The sequence below is a fragment of the Taeniopygia guttata genome, chromosome 23 (assembly GCF_048771995.1).
Source record: "Taeniopygia guttata chromosome 23, bTaeGut7.mat, whole genome shotgun sequence".
Lineage (NCBI taxonomy): Eukaryota > Metazoa > Chordata > Aves > Passeriformes > Estrildidae > Taeniopygia > Taeniopygia guttata.
Window position 1 is genome coordinate 4,113,636 of NC_133048.1, and position 14,895 is coordinate 4,128,530.

The 14,895-nt window shown below is 48.3% G+C and overlaps 1 protein-coding gene across 4 annotated transcripts in view; it reads left to right on the top strand.

The window, feature by feature from the left end:
* PHACTR4 (phosphatase and actin regulator 4) overlaps positions 1 to 14,895 on the top strand; it is a 57,393-nt gene that overhangs the window by 13,597 nt on the left and 28,901 nt on the right. For all 4 annotated transcript variants that reach the window (XM_030290447.4, XM_030290441.4, XM_030290443.4 and 1 more), the window contains one exon: positions 4,647 to 4,693. In XM_030290447.4, the coding sequence (XP_030146307.4) occupies positions 4,678 to 4,693 (16 nt within the window). In that variant the 5' untranslated portion in view covers positions 4,647 to 4,677. Of the gene's footprint in view, positions 1 to 4,646; positions 4,694 to 14,895 lie in introns of those variants that run through there.

Consider the following 14,895-nt stretch of genomic DNA (forward strand, 5'->3'; position numbering starts at 1 on the left):
TTGAAACCAGCATTTGTAGTTCCAGCAAGTTGTAGAAACCAGCAAATGATGTTCAAACCATATGAGCAAAGGACATGAGCAAACCAAGACTTCTGCGTGGATCTGATTTGTTTTTAGATGGAGTCAGAAAAATATATGAGCTTTTTGGCATCCACTGACTGGAAAAGGGGCTTGTGCATCTTTTCCCCTTTGTACCACTCTATTCAGCAAGAGGTTAATTATACCTGTACACCTTGTCTTGTAATCTTACTACGGCATTTGGCATGGTTGATCTATTAATATTTTTTAAGAATTTCCCTTGTAATACTTTAACTCCAGTTGTGCACCCGTGCTGTAATCTGTCCTTTGGGAGAATACTTTGGTGCTGTTGAGGTATTTTGCTTTGTAGAACAGAATTTTAATATTGTTTACCATGCTCTTAATCTCACTGCTGGCAGATAAAATGAGTTTCTTTAGCCCTTCCCCTGAGGATGTGATGGAGCTTCATGGCCAACAGACCCATTGCATTAGGTGGAGTTATCTCAGCTTTGCAAAAATCCTCTCATCTGTCTTCCTGGAAGGAGTAATTATTGGTGAGAGAATAAAATGTTGATTTATTTTTGAAATTGCATTTATAAAAAGGAGCAGGCAGCCAGATCCATGGGCTAGTTGGGGAGGGGTCGTAAGTGTGGCCCTTGAGAAACATTGTCAGCAGGGGACAATCCTGATGGCTTGGATCAACCATTTGAGTGGAGTTTGGCAAACCAGGGAGGAAGACTCGGGAAGTTCTCAGAGTGAGAACTCAGGCTGCTCTGTGCCCGGCTTCCATCTCCATGCTGGCTTTATTCCTGGTGTTGACTTTTTCTTGTTATGAAGGTGAGCTGTTGGGGCAGCATCAGCCCTTTGCTGAGCTCTCGTTGTCTGCCCCAGTGGGAACCTTCTGGGTGCTGCTGCAGAAATGTAGTTTTTAAAGTAGTGTAAAGCAGAGGGCTGAAGTGGCAGAATGAACAATAATCTAATATTTGTTTATTGGCTGTTACTACCACCATATTAGGTCAAAATGAATAATCACCTGGGAGTTGTCAGGTGAGCTTGTTTCATTTCATGGGTCATGGTCTGTATTAATGCAGGACCATGTTCCTCAAGCTATGGGTGTGTGTTAACCCTTCCCTTTCCCTCCAACTGGTGGATATAGTTCCAAACAGTTATAAGAGCATCCTTTCTCTCCCCCACATGCATTTTTTTCCAAGACAACCTTGGGTTTTGTGTCTCATTACAGTAAAAGCCCTGTAGTAGCTGCCCAGCTGCCGTCGCGTCCCTCTCTGGAATGGTGATTTAGAGCTGAGCCAGCATGGAAACTGCGTTTCCATGCCTCAGACAAGCCTGTTGGCAGCCTGTGGAGAAGTAATGTGCCACTTCTGCTTGGAAGAGTTGTCAGTTTTCTAGTTTAGTTGGGAAAAACAGCCAACATTGGCTTAGGTTTTAGCTGGGCTTTTGGAAGCAAGTTGTAGTCTTTTGAAGGAAGCTGTTCATGTTACTGGAGATGAGCACTGAGGACAGAAGGGTCCAGCTAATGAGCTTCATTCTGAAGGAATGGTTAGTATTCCAGAGGTCTGGGTAAGGATTGCTGAAAATGAGACTGTGAGGAAAGGGGGAAGCTGCAAAGGGATATTCAGTGAAGCTCATGGACTGCCCAAGGCTGGAGCAAACAGCAGCACCTTGGTGTGCAGCCTCGTGGTGGTTTGAGCTGGGGCTGCCAAGGTCCTGTCATTCCCAGACCACTCCTCTGGACATGCTTGGCGTGCATCAGGGTCAGCTTTGACTGTTCCCAGAGCCGCTGGATCGGGGCTGGTGCATGGAATGGGTAGGAGGGCATGGGAGGAGGTCCCCGGTCTGGAATTGGGCTGGTTTCTGTTGCTGGGGGAGAATGTGAGCACATGGGCAGAGCTGGGAAAGACAAAATTCCCTGTGCAGCAGGGAGTGTGTTACGGCTGAAGAAATAGGGTACAAAACACTCCAGCATCGCTGTGAAACAGTCCTTTTCTATTGTGTGTGAATTAGCTGCCTAGCTGGAAAGAAGCCATCGCTTTACTGCAGGAGTTCAGAGCCGGGTCAATGGAACAGGAATATATTCCTAGAGCGGTACAAAGAGCTGGGGAAAAAGCTGTAAGGTGTTTGAAGTCTGGAGGCAGACAAAGGCCGTGGTTCTGCTGCTGTGGTGGCTAAGAGTACCAGAGGGGAGAGTCCTGAGCGCTGAAAGTTGCTGAGCTGTGCCAGCAGCAGGGCTCTTGGAAACAGGAATTTCATACAGCTCTCAGGCCCAGGGCATGTAGGGCACTCAGAGGACTTCACTATTCAGAGGAGCTGTGGCATGTCATGCTAGAGGAAATGAAAAAGCCATGTTTTCTCAGAAGTAGGTATCTGGGAAACCTGTGACAGTAGGGGATAAAAGCAAATTTCTGTTCTGTGGAGTGGGTTATTTCAAATATTTTTCCAGAATACAGCTTTCCAATTAGCCACTCGCAGTTAATGCTGGCAGCAGGATCTCTACTGCTTAATCCATTTCTTTGGTGAGAAGTACCTGTTCCTTAGTGCGGGCAGAGCTGCGTGCTCCTGCTTTGGCAGCGTGTGGCAATACCACAGGAGCGTGGACTTTGCTCCTTCTGCTACCCTGGCATCACTTTTTTTCCCCCAATGTGCTTTTTATGCTTGTTCTGTTAATAACCAGATATCGTGGATTTAGTGTTCTGCTCAGATCCTCCCGGCCCTTGAAAGGCAAATTAAACCCAGCTCCCCGGGAGCAGTGGAACACTGCTGTCATTTCTGCTGAGGTTCCAGTAGGCCTTGAGGTGGCAGTTTCAGTTTCCCTTCTGCTTTTCCTTCCCAGAAGGGCGTGCTTGAAAGGGCAGGCAAGGATGGTGGTGGGTCTTCTGTCTTCAGTGGGGGAGCATTCCCTGGCAGGAGATTGGAGCAGAAGATGGTCAGGCTCTGCACCTAGGGAGTAAGGGACAGGATAAGAGAAAACAGCCTGAAGTTGTGTCAGGGAGGTTGGATATCAGGGAAAATTCCTTCACCAAAAGGGTTGTCAAGCCGTGGCACAGGCTGCTCAGAGCAGTGTTGGAGTCACCATTCCTGGAAGCGATCAAAAACATGTGGGTGTGGCGCTTGAAGATGCGGGTTAGTGGTTGTCTTGGCAGTGCTGGGTTAATGGTTGGACTCAATCATCTTAGCGGGCTTTTCCAGCCTAAACGAATCTGTTCATTCATTCCAGTTCTTGCAAATTGTGTCCTACGTGCAGCATGTGAATGCACCAAACCATGCATCCAAATGTGTGTGAAAACTGTATTTTAACAGTGCTAATGGATTATACTGTAGGGATTGAAGGTGTTTCCTGAGCACTTGTGTCTGCCTCTGAAATCAAAACCTTCTGATGTTCTTGATCCACCCGTTTGCCCAGAAGCTTGTACAGATATTTGTTCTCTCTTCTAAGCTGTTTAAAGCTGTGATCCCCAATTATGTTTTGAGGGTTTAATTGCTCTGTTGAGGTGTTTCCCCCTTCCATTCCAAGAACATCACTGCGCTGGAATTTGAGCTGCATCAGAGAGAAGTAGCCTGGAGCATAGTTGTCTGATCCAAGGAAGCATTTTCCCCCACACAGCTGAGCAAAGCAAAGCTGAAAAGCCCCACTGGCAGAGCTTCCATGGATGGTGTGGTGTGGTTGTCTCTGCTGACACTGCAGCCCTGGGATGCTCCAGTGCTCTTGGCCAAGCTGAGCACGTGCTGTGCAGTCAGCAGGTTGTCACATGAACATGACAAGCTCATATGATGTTAAACTAAAGCCACCAAACTACGCTTTGCTGCTGGGACCAAAGGTGATGAGTTGGCCTGGGCTTCATGAGGAAAAGGTTAGGCTGAAGTGGGCCATGGATAAAGGCTGGCTTTGACTCCTTGGCGCTGGAACAACCTTATTTTGTAGTTCTTCCCCAGTCACCCCATGCTGTTCCTGCTGACATGTCCAGTTGTGGTTGTCTAAGTTTGAACTGCAAGATTTTGAAGACAGAACCTCCCTTTTCTAAAATGTTGAGCCTGTTTTTACTGTGCTACAGAATCTGTCAAAATCAAGACACATCATGATTTCCCCAAACTTATTTCCCCTGGCATCTCATTTCAGAACTTTCTCCAGAAAAAAAACCCTGGCTTTTCTGCTAAAATCTTGGTTCCTTTTTTTTTTTATCTCCCCCACCTCCCCAGTATGTGCCTTGATGTTGTGTGACATCTGAAATACTTCCTGTGCACGTGCTGTGCTGCCTTTGCTAGATAAGCAGTAGGCTGTTCCCTTTTACAGCAGGCACATCCCCTCCTGAAGAGGCAGATGTTTTCCCTGGGAACAAATATTGCAGCTTTTTAATCATGTCACCTTAATTTTGTTTCTCTTTTCTTCCATCACAGCATGTGTGTGATTAGAAGCTTCTGATGCCTTCAAAGAGGGATGACAATGTCACTCTTCCAAGCTGGGGCAGGATTTCTGCTCTAGGTTCCCTCCATGCTGGTTTTGTGTAGGCTGAGTAGGTTTTCTGTAGACCTGATAGAGAAATAAAACTAAATCTGAGCTTTGTTCACACTTGGAATTTTAATTTGTGTGTTGACTTTGTTTCCTGTTTTTGTAGGAATTTCTCTGGACGCTAGAGTACAAGAGGAATGGAAGAGAATGCCGGTGAGTACAGACTCAGATATCTTTCCACAGATTATGGACCTGACCTGTCCTCCTTGGTTAAGCATCATAAAGAACCTGATTACTTTAAGCTTGGTGTCTTCATTTGCAGTGTAGAAGGTGATTAGAAAATAATGTAGTTTGGCAGATGCATCAGCTGCATTTGTACTGTGGTGTGGACCAGATCTGACTGAAGCTCTGTAAATATGGAAGATCTTTTTTGGAATCTCCCATCTGTGAAACCTGGAATACTGGTCTCTTGGCTATCCCAAGTTCTTGAAAACGGGTAACATCCCCTTTCTTAGTAAGGAAGAGGCTAGAAGGAATGAGCTGATTTGAACAAGGCACATGGTGAGGCATAAAGAAAGATCAGCTTCTGGTTGTTCCTGTTCTGTATTTATTCCTTTAGGCTGCTCTGTGTTGCATAAGATAGAGGATTAAAATTTTTTTTTTTTAAATTAAAATTTAAATCTCTTGCCTTAGGCAGTGTGTAATGATTGCCCTGAAGCAATCAAATTCATTGCTGGTAGGTTTAACTGATGCAAGGATACGGTTGTAACTAAAACTCACAGATTTTTTTGTGTAGAGATTGCCTTGAAGAGCTCTTCCATCTGTTTGCCTAAAATGGCTACAAGAAAGAAGTTAAATGCCAATTGCCCTGCCATTGCTCTGAGATTTGCATGAAAACTCTTGCTTGCACCATGGGAAACCAGTATCCACATAGCATATTAGCCTCACGTCTTCTGGACTGTGATACTGCAGTTGATGATTCTAACTCGTAAATAATATTTCTGGGTTATTCTGTGCAGCCAGGTGATGCCGTCCTGAAAACTTTGGGAATGGTTGTACTTGTCAGCAGGGCAGTGTGCTGGGTGAGGCAGATGAAGGCCAGTTTTTGGCTTCATACAGAGCTGGTGTGTTGGAGCCCAGTGGCCTGGTTAGATCATCTGCAAGCCAAGAGCTCCTCCTTAAAAGTATAACATGCTTGTAGTCCTGGTGGCAAGAACTGCTGTGCCCCCTCTTTAAACTGTAAGGTGCACATTTAATCTGTGGTGATTGCTTTCCCTTCTGATTTGCTTGTGGCAAACTAATTCCAAAAGATGACTTGTGGAGGAGGTGGAAGGTGAAGTGAGTGTGGCACCAGCAGCGAGGCTGGAGCAGTGCCTGTGGAGGTGGCAGCTCCTCCTCAGCCCTGGCACAGAGCATGGCAGAGCAGGGCCCTTTTTCAGTCTCTGTAACTTCAGTTACTGGGATGGTGTTGAGCAACATCAAGGTCAGGTTGGATGAGGCTCTGAGCAGCCTGGTCTAGTGGAAGGTGTCCCTGCCACAGCACGGGGTGAAACAAGATATTCAAGGTCCCTCTCATCCCCAGCCATTCTGTGGTCAGTGAGCTCTCCTCATTCACCAGGACTCAGCCTGTGCTGGGACTGCCACCAGCCACCTCTCTTCACATCACAAAGCTTTTGTGTCCCTTTTCACGTGCAGTTGAACCCCATTCTTTGGCTAGATCAGTGAGACACAGAGCTGGAGCCTTTTGAGGTTTTGGGAGTGCTGAGTTCTGATGAGTGCTGGTGGCCTGGGATGTGAAAAGCCGTATGTTCTGTTTGCATTTTGCCAACTTTACTTAAGTTACTTCACCTTTCCCTCTGGACAACTTGAGCAGTGCCAGTTTAGGATGGAGGATCCGTGCTGGATCTTTGTATGCACAGACACTCCCGATGGCTGGTCACAAAGCTTTACCTCCTTAGTGCTGGAAGCCAAGAGCCCTCTATTAAAGACAGAATAAATAGATGGATCTTTTATTTTAATTTCCTTGAAATTCCTTTGATTTATGGATATTCATTCTCCGAGTGCTAAGCTCAGGACTACTGGGTTGATCCCAGAGGTGAGGTAAGATGGAGCTGAGCTGAAGTCCAAGTCAGTGCCCTTTGTTCCCTGCAAGCCTGGTGCTTTGTATGCATTGCTGTCCTTCCCTGGTTGGATATTAACTGCACTCACAATGCTGCATGGCTGGTGCTTGTTTGAACTGGTGCGCTTGGAATGGCCATTGGGAATGCACAGGGAAGCGTAAATCCTTTTGAGCTGTCAGCCTTCACCAGCCATGGCTGGGTGGGGGAGCCTTCCTTGGCTGACTGCCCTGGCTAATTAGAAATGAAATTTGCTGTTGTCTTCAGATTTTAATTCATGCTCATCCCTGAGGACGAGTGGAAACCAGGTCTCCAGGCAGCTGCAGTGAAGTTTCAGAGCTGTCCATACATGGTATTCTAGAACAGGTACGCAGCTTAAAATTTGCTCACAGTCCTGCCTTGAATTAAGGATAGAGAAGAATACGCAGAAACTTCTGGCAAACTTTGGGACATGGCCCTAAGTGACGGTAGGTTAAGCTGCCACATGTGGCCTTAAACTGAAGGAGGATGGGTTTGGATTGGATATTAGGAAGAAATGCTTCTCTGTGAAGGTGGTGAGGGACTGAAATGGATTTCTCAGAAAAGCTGTGGCTGCCCCATCACTGGAAGTATTTCGGGCCAGTTTGGATGGGGCTTGGAGCAATCTGGTTTAGTGGAAGGTGTCCCTGCCCATGGCATAGGGTGGAATTGGATGAACTTTGAGGTCCTTTCCAACCCAAACCATTCTGGGATTCTATGATTTTACATCAGTTCTCTGCAGTAAATTTGGAGGGGTGTGTTGTAGCCAGGGCAGCCTCACATGCCTTTGTTTGTCACTAATGCTGGACTTAAAACCGAATTCCTTCCCTGTAGGCTGTGCCTGTGTCACTGGCATTTGATTCAGGAATGTACAGACTGCTGAGGTTACAGTGGCACGGATTTGGCGGAGGTTCTGAAGTGGGGAGCCTGCAGAGTTCTGTGAGGAGATGAGAGGTGGTGCAGGTGCTGCAGCAGCACCAGCCCTGCTGGTCCCGCTGGAGGGACAGTGCTGCCCTGGAGAGGCCAGTGCTGCCGGTGGGAGGATGGAGATTAAGGAAGGGAACAAATGAAATCTAAATATACACATGCTGCCAGTCCAGGCTTCCTCAAGGTTCCACCTACACAAGTGATCTGTTGAAGGGAAATGTCTGTGGAATACCTTTCCCTTCTTCAGATCCTTCCTGTGGTGCAGGTCAAGAATCACACTCTGTTTTTGGAGCCTGTTTTTACTGTTCATCTACTGCCTATCACTACCCAGGCTCCCTCCCAAAGACCACTCACTCACCGTACCATGATCTGAGCTAGGTTTGGAGCTTTTTCTTTGTCAAAGGATTGTGTACTGTCTAGTATTTCATCTGTCTATATGTCTTGGAGATCTAAAAAGCAACATATTGGAGTAGAAGCTTTGTGCTTGGCAGGGGAAGTCTCCCCTTATTGCTCATGGTTCCTTGAAAGCTCTGCTGCCATGTTGGATCAGCCTAAGGTGGAAGCAGACTGCAGTTCATTTGCCCAGTAATGAGCAATCATTAATGAACAGGTTCAGAGGGAGCGTGGAATGCGTTTTTGTGGAAGGTGTTTGCTGTTGGATCCTTTGACCTCCTGTACTGCACACTCTGTTGACAGTTTCTGCCTATGCTTACACACTTCTGCAGGTATTCAGATAGGAACTTTTAAGTCCCTAAAAGGTCTAAATCTCTGTGAGACCCCTGTGAAACATTTGAGGAAATTAATGAAGTAGCCTTTGCACACACAGGTTGTTAGCCAAAGCTGCTTTTTAAGAGAGCTCCTGAATTACTAAGTGTATGGATGCTTTAAGAATCTTCTGCAGCTACTGCTTTATTCCATGCTGACTTTCATCCTCTTTGACTTTCATGCTCTTTATCTCCTGCTGTGCTACTTTTCTCCCAATTTTTTTCCTCCTAAAAATAGGAAATATTCTTCAAGTCCTTCGCCTTTGTGCAAACAAAGAAATAATTTGTTTTAGCATCTAAGCTGATGCCTGAGTTACATGCCTCAGACAGAAACCAGTGTGATATGAATCTGCTGCTTCTGGAGACTTGGACTCCAGATATAGTCTGAGTAGAGGAAAGAGCTGAAAACATGAATACTTGGTTCTTATCCCACCAGCTCTGCTGCTTTTTCCCATCAGGATGCATGGCTGGCTGCCTGATTCCCATCTTTATCCCCAAAAATCAGAGCTATAGCTTCAGATGCTCAGAGATTCTGAACCATTATGGGAACGCCATTATGGAATCACTGAATAGTTTGGGTTGGGAGGACCGTGGGCACACACCTTCCACTAGACCAGGTTTCTTCATGGCCTGTCCAGCCTGGCCTTGGACACTTGCAGGGATGAGGCAGCCACAGCTGCTCTGAGCAACCTGTGCCAGGGCTCTCCACCCTCTCAGTGAAGAGTTGCTTCCAAATATCCCATCTATCCCTGCCTTCTGGCAGTGGGAAGCCATTCCCCTTGTCCTGCCACTCCAGGCTCTTGTCCCCGTGCCTCTCCAGCTCTCCTGGAGTCCCTTTAGGCTCTGGAAGGGGCTCTGAGGTCTCGGTTTAAGCCGGACTGGTGGAGCTGGCAGTCAGTGCCAGCAGCGTGTGCTGGGTTTGATGTGCAGTCAGGCCATTGCAGGCTTGGGAGCTTTGCTGCCACCAAGTCAGGCCTGCTGGAGAAGAGCAGTCGCTGCTGAGCAGCCAATGGAAATCTCTCCATAATGTCTGTTCCAGAACAGAAGAATGGGGTTCTCTTCCAGGAAGACACAGAAGCTGTGATTCCACTCGGATGCTGTGTGTGCAGCAGTAACAGCTCTGTGTGATACAGCAGAAGAACCAGTGCCCAAAGTGCCTGAGATCAAATCTCTTACAGTTGATGTGCACTAACTTGTAAGCAGGTAGAAAGGCAAATTCTTACTGTTCCTTAGGCAGGTTACCAGAGGCCAGAATTGATCTCAGTGGAAAGCATTTGTCTTTTAAACAAGGTGCAGCACAGAGCATTTCCATACCTAGCTGAAAGCATTACTGGAAATAAGTCGAGTGCACTTGACAGCTTAGCAAAATACTTTGAGACATTATCCTGGCAGCCTTTTGTTCTTAAATTTGTTCTAGTTCTTAATGTAATTAATGTACTGAGTGCTGTCAGGGTGCTTGGGGCACTCGATGGCATGTTGGTGCTGTTTTTCTGCCTGCTGTATTTGCAAGTGGTTCAGCTCAGCCATCCATCTAGTTAGCATGGCATTTCTGAAAATTAATACCCAATAATTCCTCCTTGAACAACTTGAGGAGGTGTCTGAACTCTTGCTGCCTTTCCCTCCTGAGCTACAAGCCAAATGTTTAACAGAGATTATTTGCTGACCTGCCAGAGACCTAGTAATTCCATGACACCCCATTTTGAGTGACTTTTGAAGGTGGTGTGCTAAGTGATCTTGTAGTTTGTACCCATATCTCTGGCTGGGGGAAAGCAGAAGTTAATTCTGCTGGTTTTGTGGTTTCCTGGCTCAGCTGTAGATGTGCTGGGAATGGAGATGCTTCAGCCTCCAGGCTGGTTGGAGCAAGACAGTGGCAAAGGTTGATGTTGGGTGAGAAATGTCTTTGCTGAAGTGCTTCATGACAGAATTGAACAATCTTACTCCTTGTGTGAGGAGATAAGACCTTGTAGGACATGCAATCAATCCTCTGGGCAATTCAAGATGATTTGCTGTGAAACAATGAGTGTGGAGTTCCTGTGGCTCAGTAAACAGGGCATGGAGCAGGGCAGTAGGTTTCCAGAGTTTCTAGTTTTCTTTTTTAACTTGTTGGAACTTAAATTCATCTTGCTCCTGGAACATTGCCTGTAAATTCTGTCCAGGGATTTTAGTAGCTGTTTTTATTGGGTTTGGGAGTAGAAGAGGAGCCTGCCTGTAACCAGGAATGAGCAGGTTTAGTATAAATGTGATTTTTGTTGTTACTGTTTTTTCACACAGGAGCAATGTGTCCAGGTTGAGTGGCAAACCTGGCCTTTTAAAACATTATCTTGCTGTCTTTGTGAGCTGTTGCTGCCAGTGTTAGCTGAGCTGTTGGCTGGACAAAGCTACTCCCAGGCCCTCAGGCTGGTCCTGAGGTGCAGTCCCAGTGTGAACATTTGGATGTTGTCACTGCTGACATCACCACTTTGTCTGCTTGGCTCTCCTTTGTCCTGGAAAGGAGCCCTGGCTCTGACTGCTGAAGGGATCTTGTATCCTGAAACAAACAAAAAACCAGAGATAAGAGGTGGCTTTTTTACAGGTTGGACCCATCCAGCTGTGTGGAATGAGTGGATAACCATGACTTGCTTAGGGAGAACATGGCTCTTCAACCCAGCCTGAGTTTGTCTCGTTTTGTGAAGCAGAGATTTTAAGATTTCAAAAGGACTTACTGTCTGGGTTATGATAAATTTGTATTGCCTGGCACATGAAGAATAATATTTATAGGAATTGCTAAATTCCTTGCACAGATCTGTTCAGCCTGAGGGTGCTCAGGCTGTGCAGGTTCTGAGCTTTGCAGATGCAGGCTCTGCCATGGATCCTGGAGCATGTTAGAGCTAGTCTTAAGGCTGTGTAAGGTAGAGCTTTGTACGCTGGTGTAACTCAGCTGTGCTGAGTTCTGAGCTCTGTTACCGCAGAATCACAGAAGCCTTCAGGTTGGGAGAGCCCGCCAAGCTCCTCAAGTCCAGCCTTTACCCCAGCACTGCCAAAGCCACCACTGACCCCTGTCCTCAAGTGCCACATCCGCGTGGCTTTCGAATCCCTGCAGGGATGGGGACTCCACCGCTGCCCTGGGCAGCTGTGCCAGGGACTGACAACCCTTTAATGAAGAATTTTCCCCAGTATCCAACCTAAACCTTCCCTGGCACAACTTGAGGCTGTTTCCTCCTGTCCTATCCCTTGTTCTTTGTGAGCAGAGCCTGACCCCCATCCGGCTGCACCCTCCTGTCGGGAAGTTGGGGAGAGTGAGAAGGTCCGGGTGCCCCCGAGCCTCCTTTTCTCCAGGCTCCGTCAGCCGCTCCAGACCATTCCCGGTGTGTTTCCAGCTCCGGACACGCTCCAGCCCCTGGCCGGGGGCGCTCGGCGTGGGGACCGGGGGGGATGGCCCGGGGCCGGGGGGGATGGCCCGGGTGTCCGGGGGGCTCGGCGTGGGGACCGGGGGGGATGGCCCGGGGGTCCGGGGGGCTCGGCGTGGGGACCGGGGGGGATGGCCCGGGGGGCTCGGCCGGGGGTCCGGGGGTCCGGCCCGGGGACCGCAGAGCTGCGCTGTGTCCGCCAGAGGGCGCGCGGGACCGGCCCCAGGCGGGCCGGGGTGAGAACGGGGGAACAGAGGGGACACAGGGGACAGGGGACACAGGGGATGGGACAGGGGACACAGGGGATGGGACAGGGGACACAGGGGATGGGACAGGGGATACAGGGGACACAGGATGGGACTGGGGACACAGGGGACAGGGGATGGGACAGGGGACAGGGGATACAGGATGGGACTGGGGACACTGGGGACAGGGGATGGGACAGGGGACAGGGGATGGGACAGGGGACACAGGATGGGACAGGGGACAGGGGATACAGGATGGGACTGGGGACACAGGGGACAGGGGATACAGGATGGGACTGGGGACAGGGGATGGGACAGGGGACAGGGGATACAGGATGGGACTGGGGACACTGGGGACAGGGGATGGGACAGGGGACAGGGGATACAGGATGGGACAGGGGACACAGGGGACAGGGGATGGGACAGGGGACACAGGGGACAGGGGATGGGACAGGGGATACAGGATGGGACTGGGGACACAGGGGACAGGGGATACAGGATGGGACTGGGGACACTGGGGACACTGGACAGGACTAGGGACACAGGGGACACTGGGGAGAGGTGACGCTGGAGAAAAGGGAACAGCTTCCCGCTGCCAGGGATGCAATGCTGGGAAGGAATCCCTCCCTGTAAGGAGAGCAGGCCCTGGCACAGGTTGCCTGGAGAAGCTGTGGCTGCCCCATCCATCCCTGCGAGTGTTCAAGGCCAGGTTAACAGGGCTTGGAGCACCCTGGTCTAGTGGACTGCGACAGGGAGTGGAACGAGATGAGTTTGAAGGTCCCTTTCAACTCAAGCCATTCTAGAATTTTGTGAATTGCATTTCTGGAGGAGATTTTCCCCCTTCCCTGCCCTCCCTCCCCTTTTTGGGGTGTGTGGAAGAGACAAGCCATGATGGTGCAGCCAAGTAGTGCCTGTGGACAGTGGCTTTCATAGGCAGTGCAGTGGGGTGTGATTTGGCACCGTGTTAGGCTCAGTGCCAGCGTAACAACACTGGCCTAACTGGTACCTCCTGGTGCACTTGAAAGGTAGCATTTAACAGTGTTCTGCACTCCATGAAAAAATCCCCTATAAAAACACATCCCAGCTCCTGTGCTCTGTTCCCCGTAGGGTCGGAAGCAGCTCTGTGTACTGTTTGCTTTGTGTGCTTTCCCTTTGCTTCCCCAGCCCCACTGCATAAAGGGACTCATTTCCAAGGTGAGGTGAGCAGCAAGTCATGCCTTGGCAAGGAAAATCGCTCCTGGAGGCTCTGTGGTGATCCCAGCTGGCTGTAGCTCTGCTCTTAGAGGGCTGATCACCCCCCTCTCCCCAGGAAGGCAGGGATCTGGGGCTGAACCTTGATCTTTGAGAGGACTGTAACGAGCCTTTGTCATGATTTTTGTTTAAATTCAACCCAAATGATGAAAAAACTTGCCCTTCTTCACTCCATGTCTTTGGTCTCAACATTAACTCTTGGAAACTGAAGTGGTGATTAGGGAAGTAAACAGGGTCCCTTCCTGCAGGGAAGGCAGGAGTTTGTTCTGCTCAAGCATTGTAGGTTGCAGGGGTTAAGTTGCATTTTGCTTTGGGAGAGGAAAGGAAAGTCTCTCCAAGTAATTAACTTAAGATGCAAATGAAGGGGCTTTCAAGGCTGGGGCTTGTGGGGGGGTGGTGGGAATCCCCTGCTGAATCAATGACATTACAGCTGTAGGAGTGATTCCGCAATTATTGGGCTGAAATTATGTTGAACATGAAGTTAATCCTGTTATCTCTCAGATACTGAGCAAACTGAGTGCTCTGGGTGGCTCTAATGGGATTATGTGTGTCAGTCTGGCACCCTTGCCCTGTTCAGGGCTTTTTCTTATGTTCCTTTTCAGGATAAAGTATTGATCAGGCTTCCTAGAGCTAAGAGGAGGGAGGTGGTGTCTGGGGCAGTGTGTTGCAGCAGTGCTGGGTTATTTTTTTAACACCCTTTTGCTGCCTGAAGCCATTCACTCCTCCACAGCAAGGATCCCTTAAGCCCATCCCTAAGGAGATGTTTAGGAAAATAACTGAAGAACAAGGACGAGTTTAAAAGTAGACTTTCCTGTGTCACGCTTTCCTGGCATCAAGGATCTGCCGTTGTGTGAGATGATGTCATTCTATGATGGAGACTACGCTGGGCCATCATATTTGCAGAGAAGAATTCGTTCTGGCTCAAAAATCACATTTTGCATCCATGATAGCCTGTGGTGATTATTCTAAACGCAGGTGGGGTGGTGTGCTTAAAGGGGATTATCTCTAGCTTGGTTTTAAGCAGTGGGATAAATTGCACAGGTAACCATTGTCCGGAAAACCCAGGAACCAAAATGATCCTGTAAGGAGGGCAGAAGAGCGTGGTCAGTCACTGGCTGTGGCCATTGCAGCCAGGTTGTTTTCATGTTGGGCACAGACCCCCAGGCTGTACTGGCCTGACTTCCAGGCAGGGTTTGGTTTGAATGAGCTGGAGCAGTGTTGGTGTTGTCACTGCCAGGTCAAGCTCCCACAGTGGTTGCAGCAGCACAAAACAGAGTGACTGGAGATGATCACATACAGTGGAGAGGTGAAGCCCTGCACCCAGCGAGAACTAGAATTTGGGTTTCAAAGTAATGGAAAATGTTTTTCTCTGCTTATTTGCCACTAAACCAGGCCTCTTGGTCTCAGCATCACCGGAGTATAGAAGTTATAACACCCACTAAATGAGCAGATGTTTTTGTGCCAAACCAGAAACCTCCATAAATACAGGAAAATTCTGTTATTAAAGGATAAGTCATCTTTTTGTTTCCAAGCTTTGATTCTAATTTTTTTGGGGTTTTTTTTTTTGTTTTTTTTAAGGCCTAATCTTGTTAAGAACTGCAGACTTTTTGGTGGGGTTTTATTTTTATTATTTTCTGTTCCCTTGAGGAAGGTGAGAATTGTTTTGGAAGATCCAAGGAGTTCATTTACTGCAGAAACAGGCTTCAG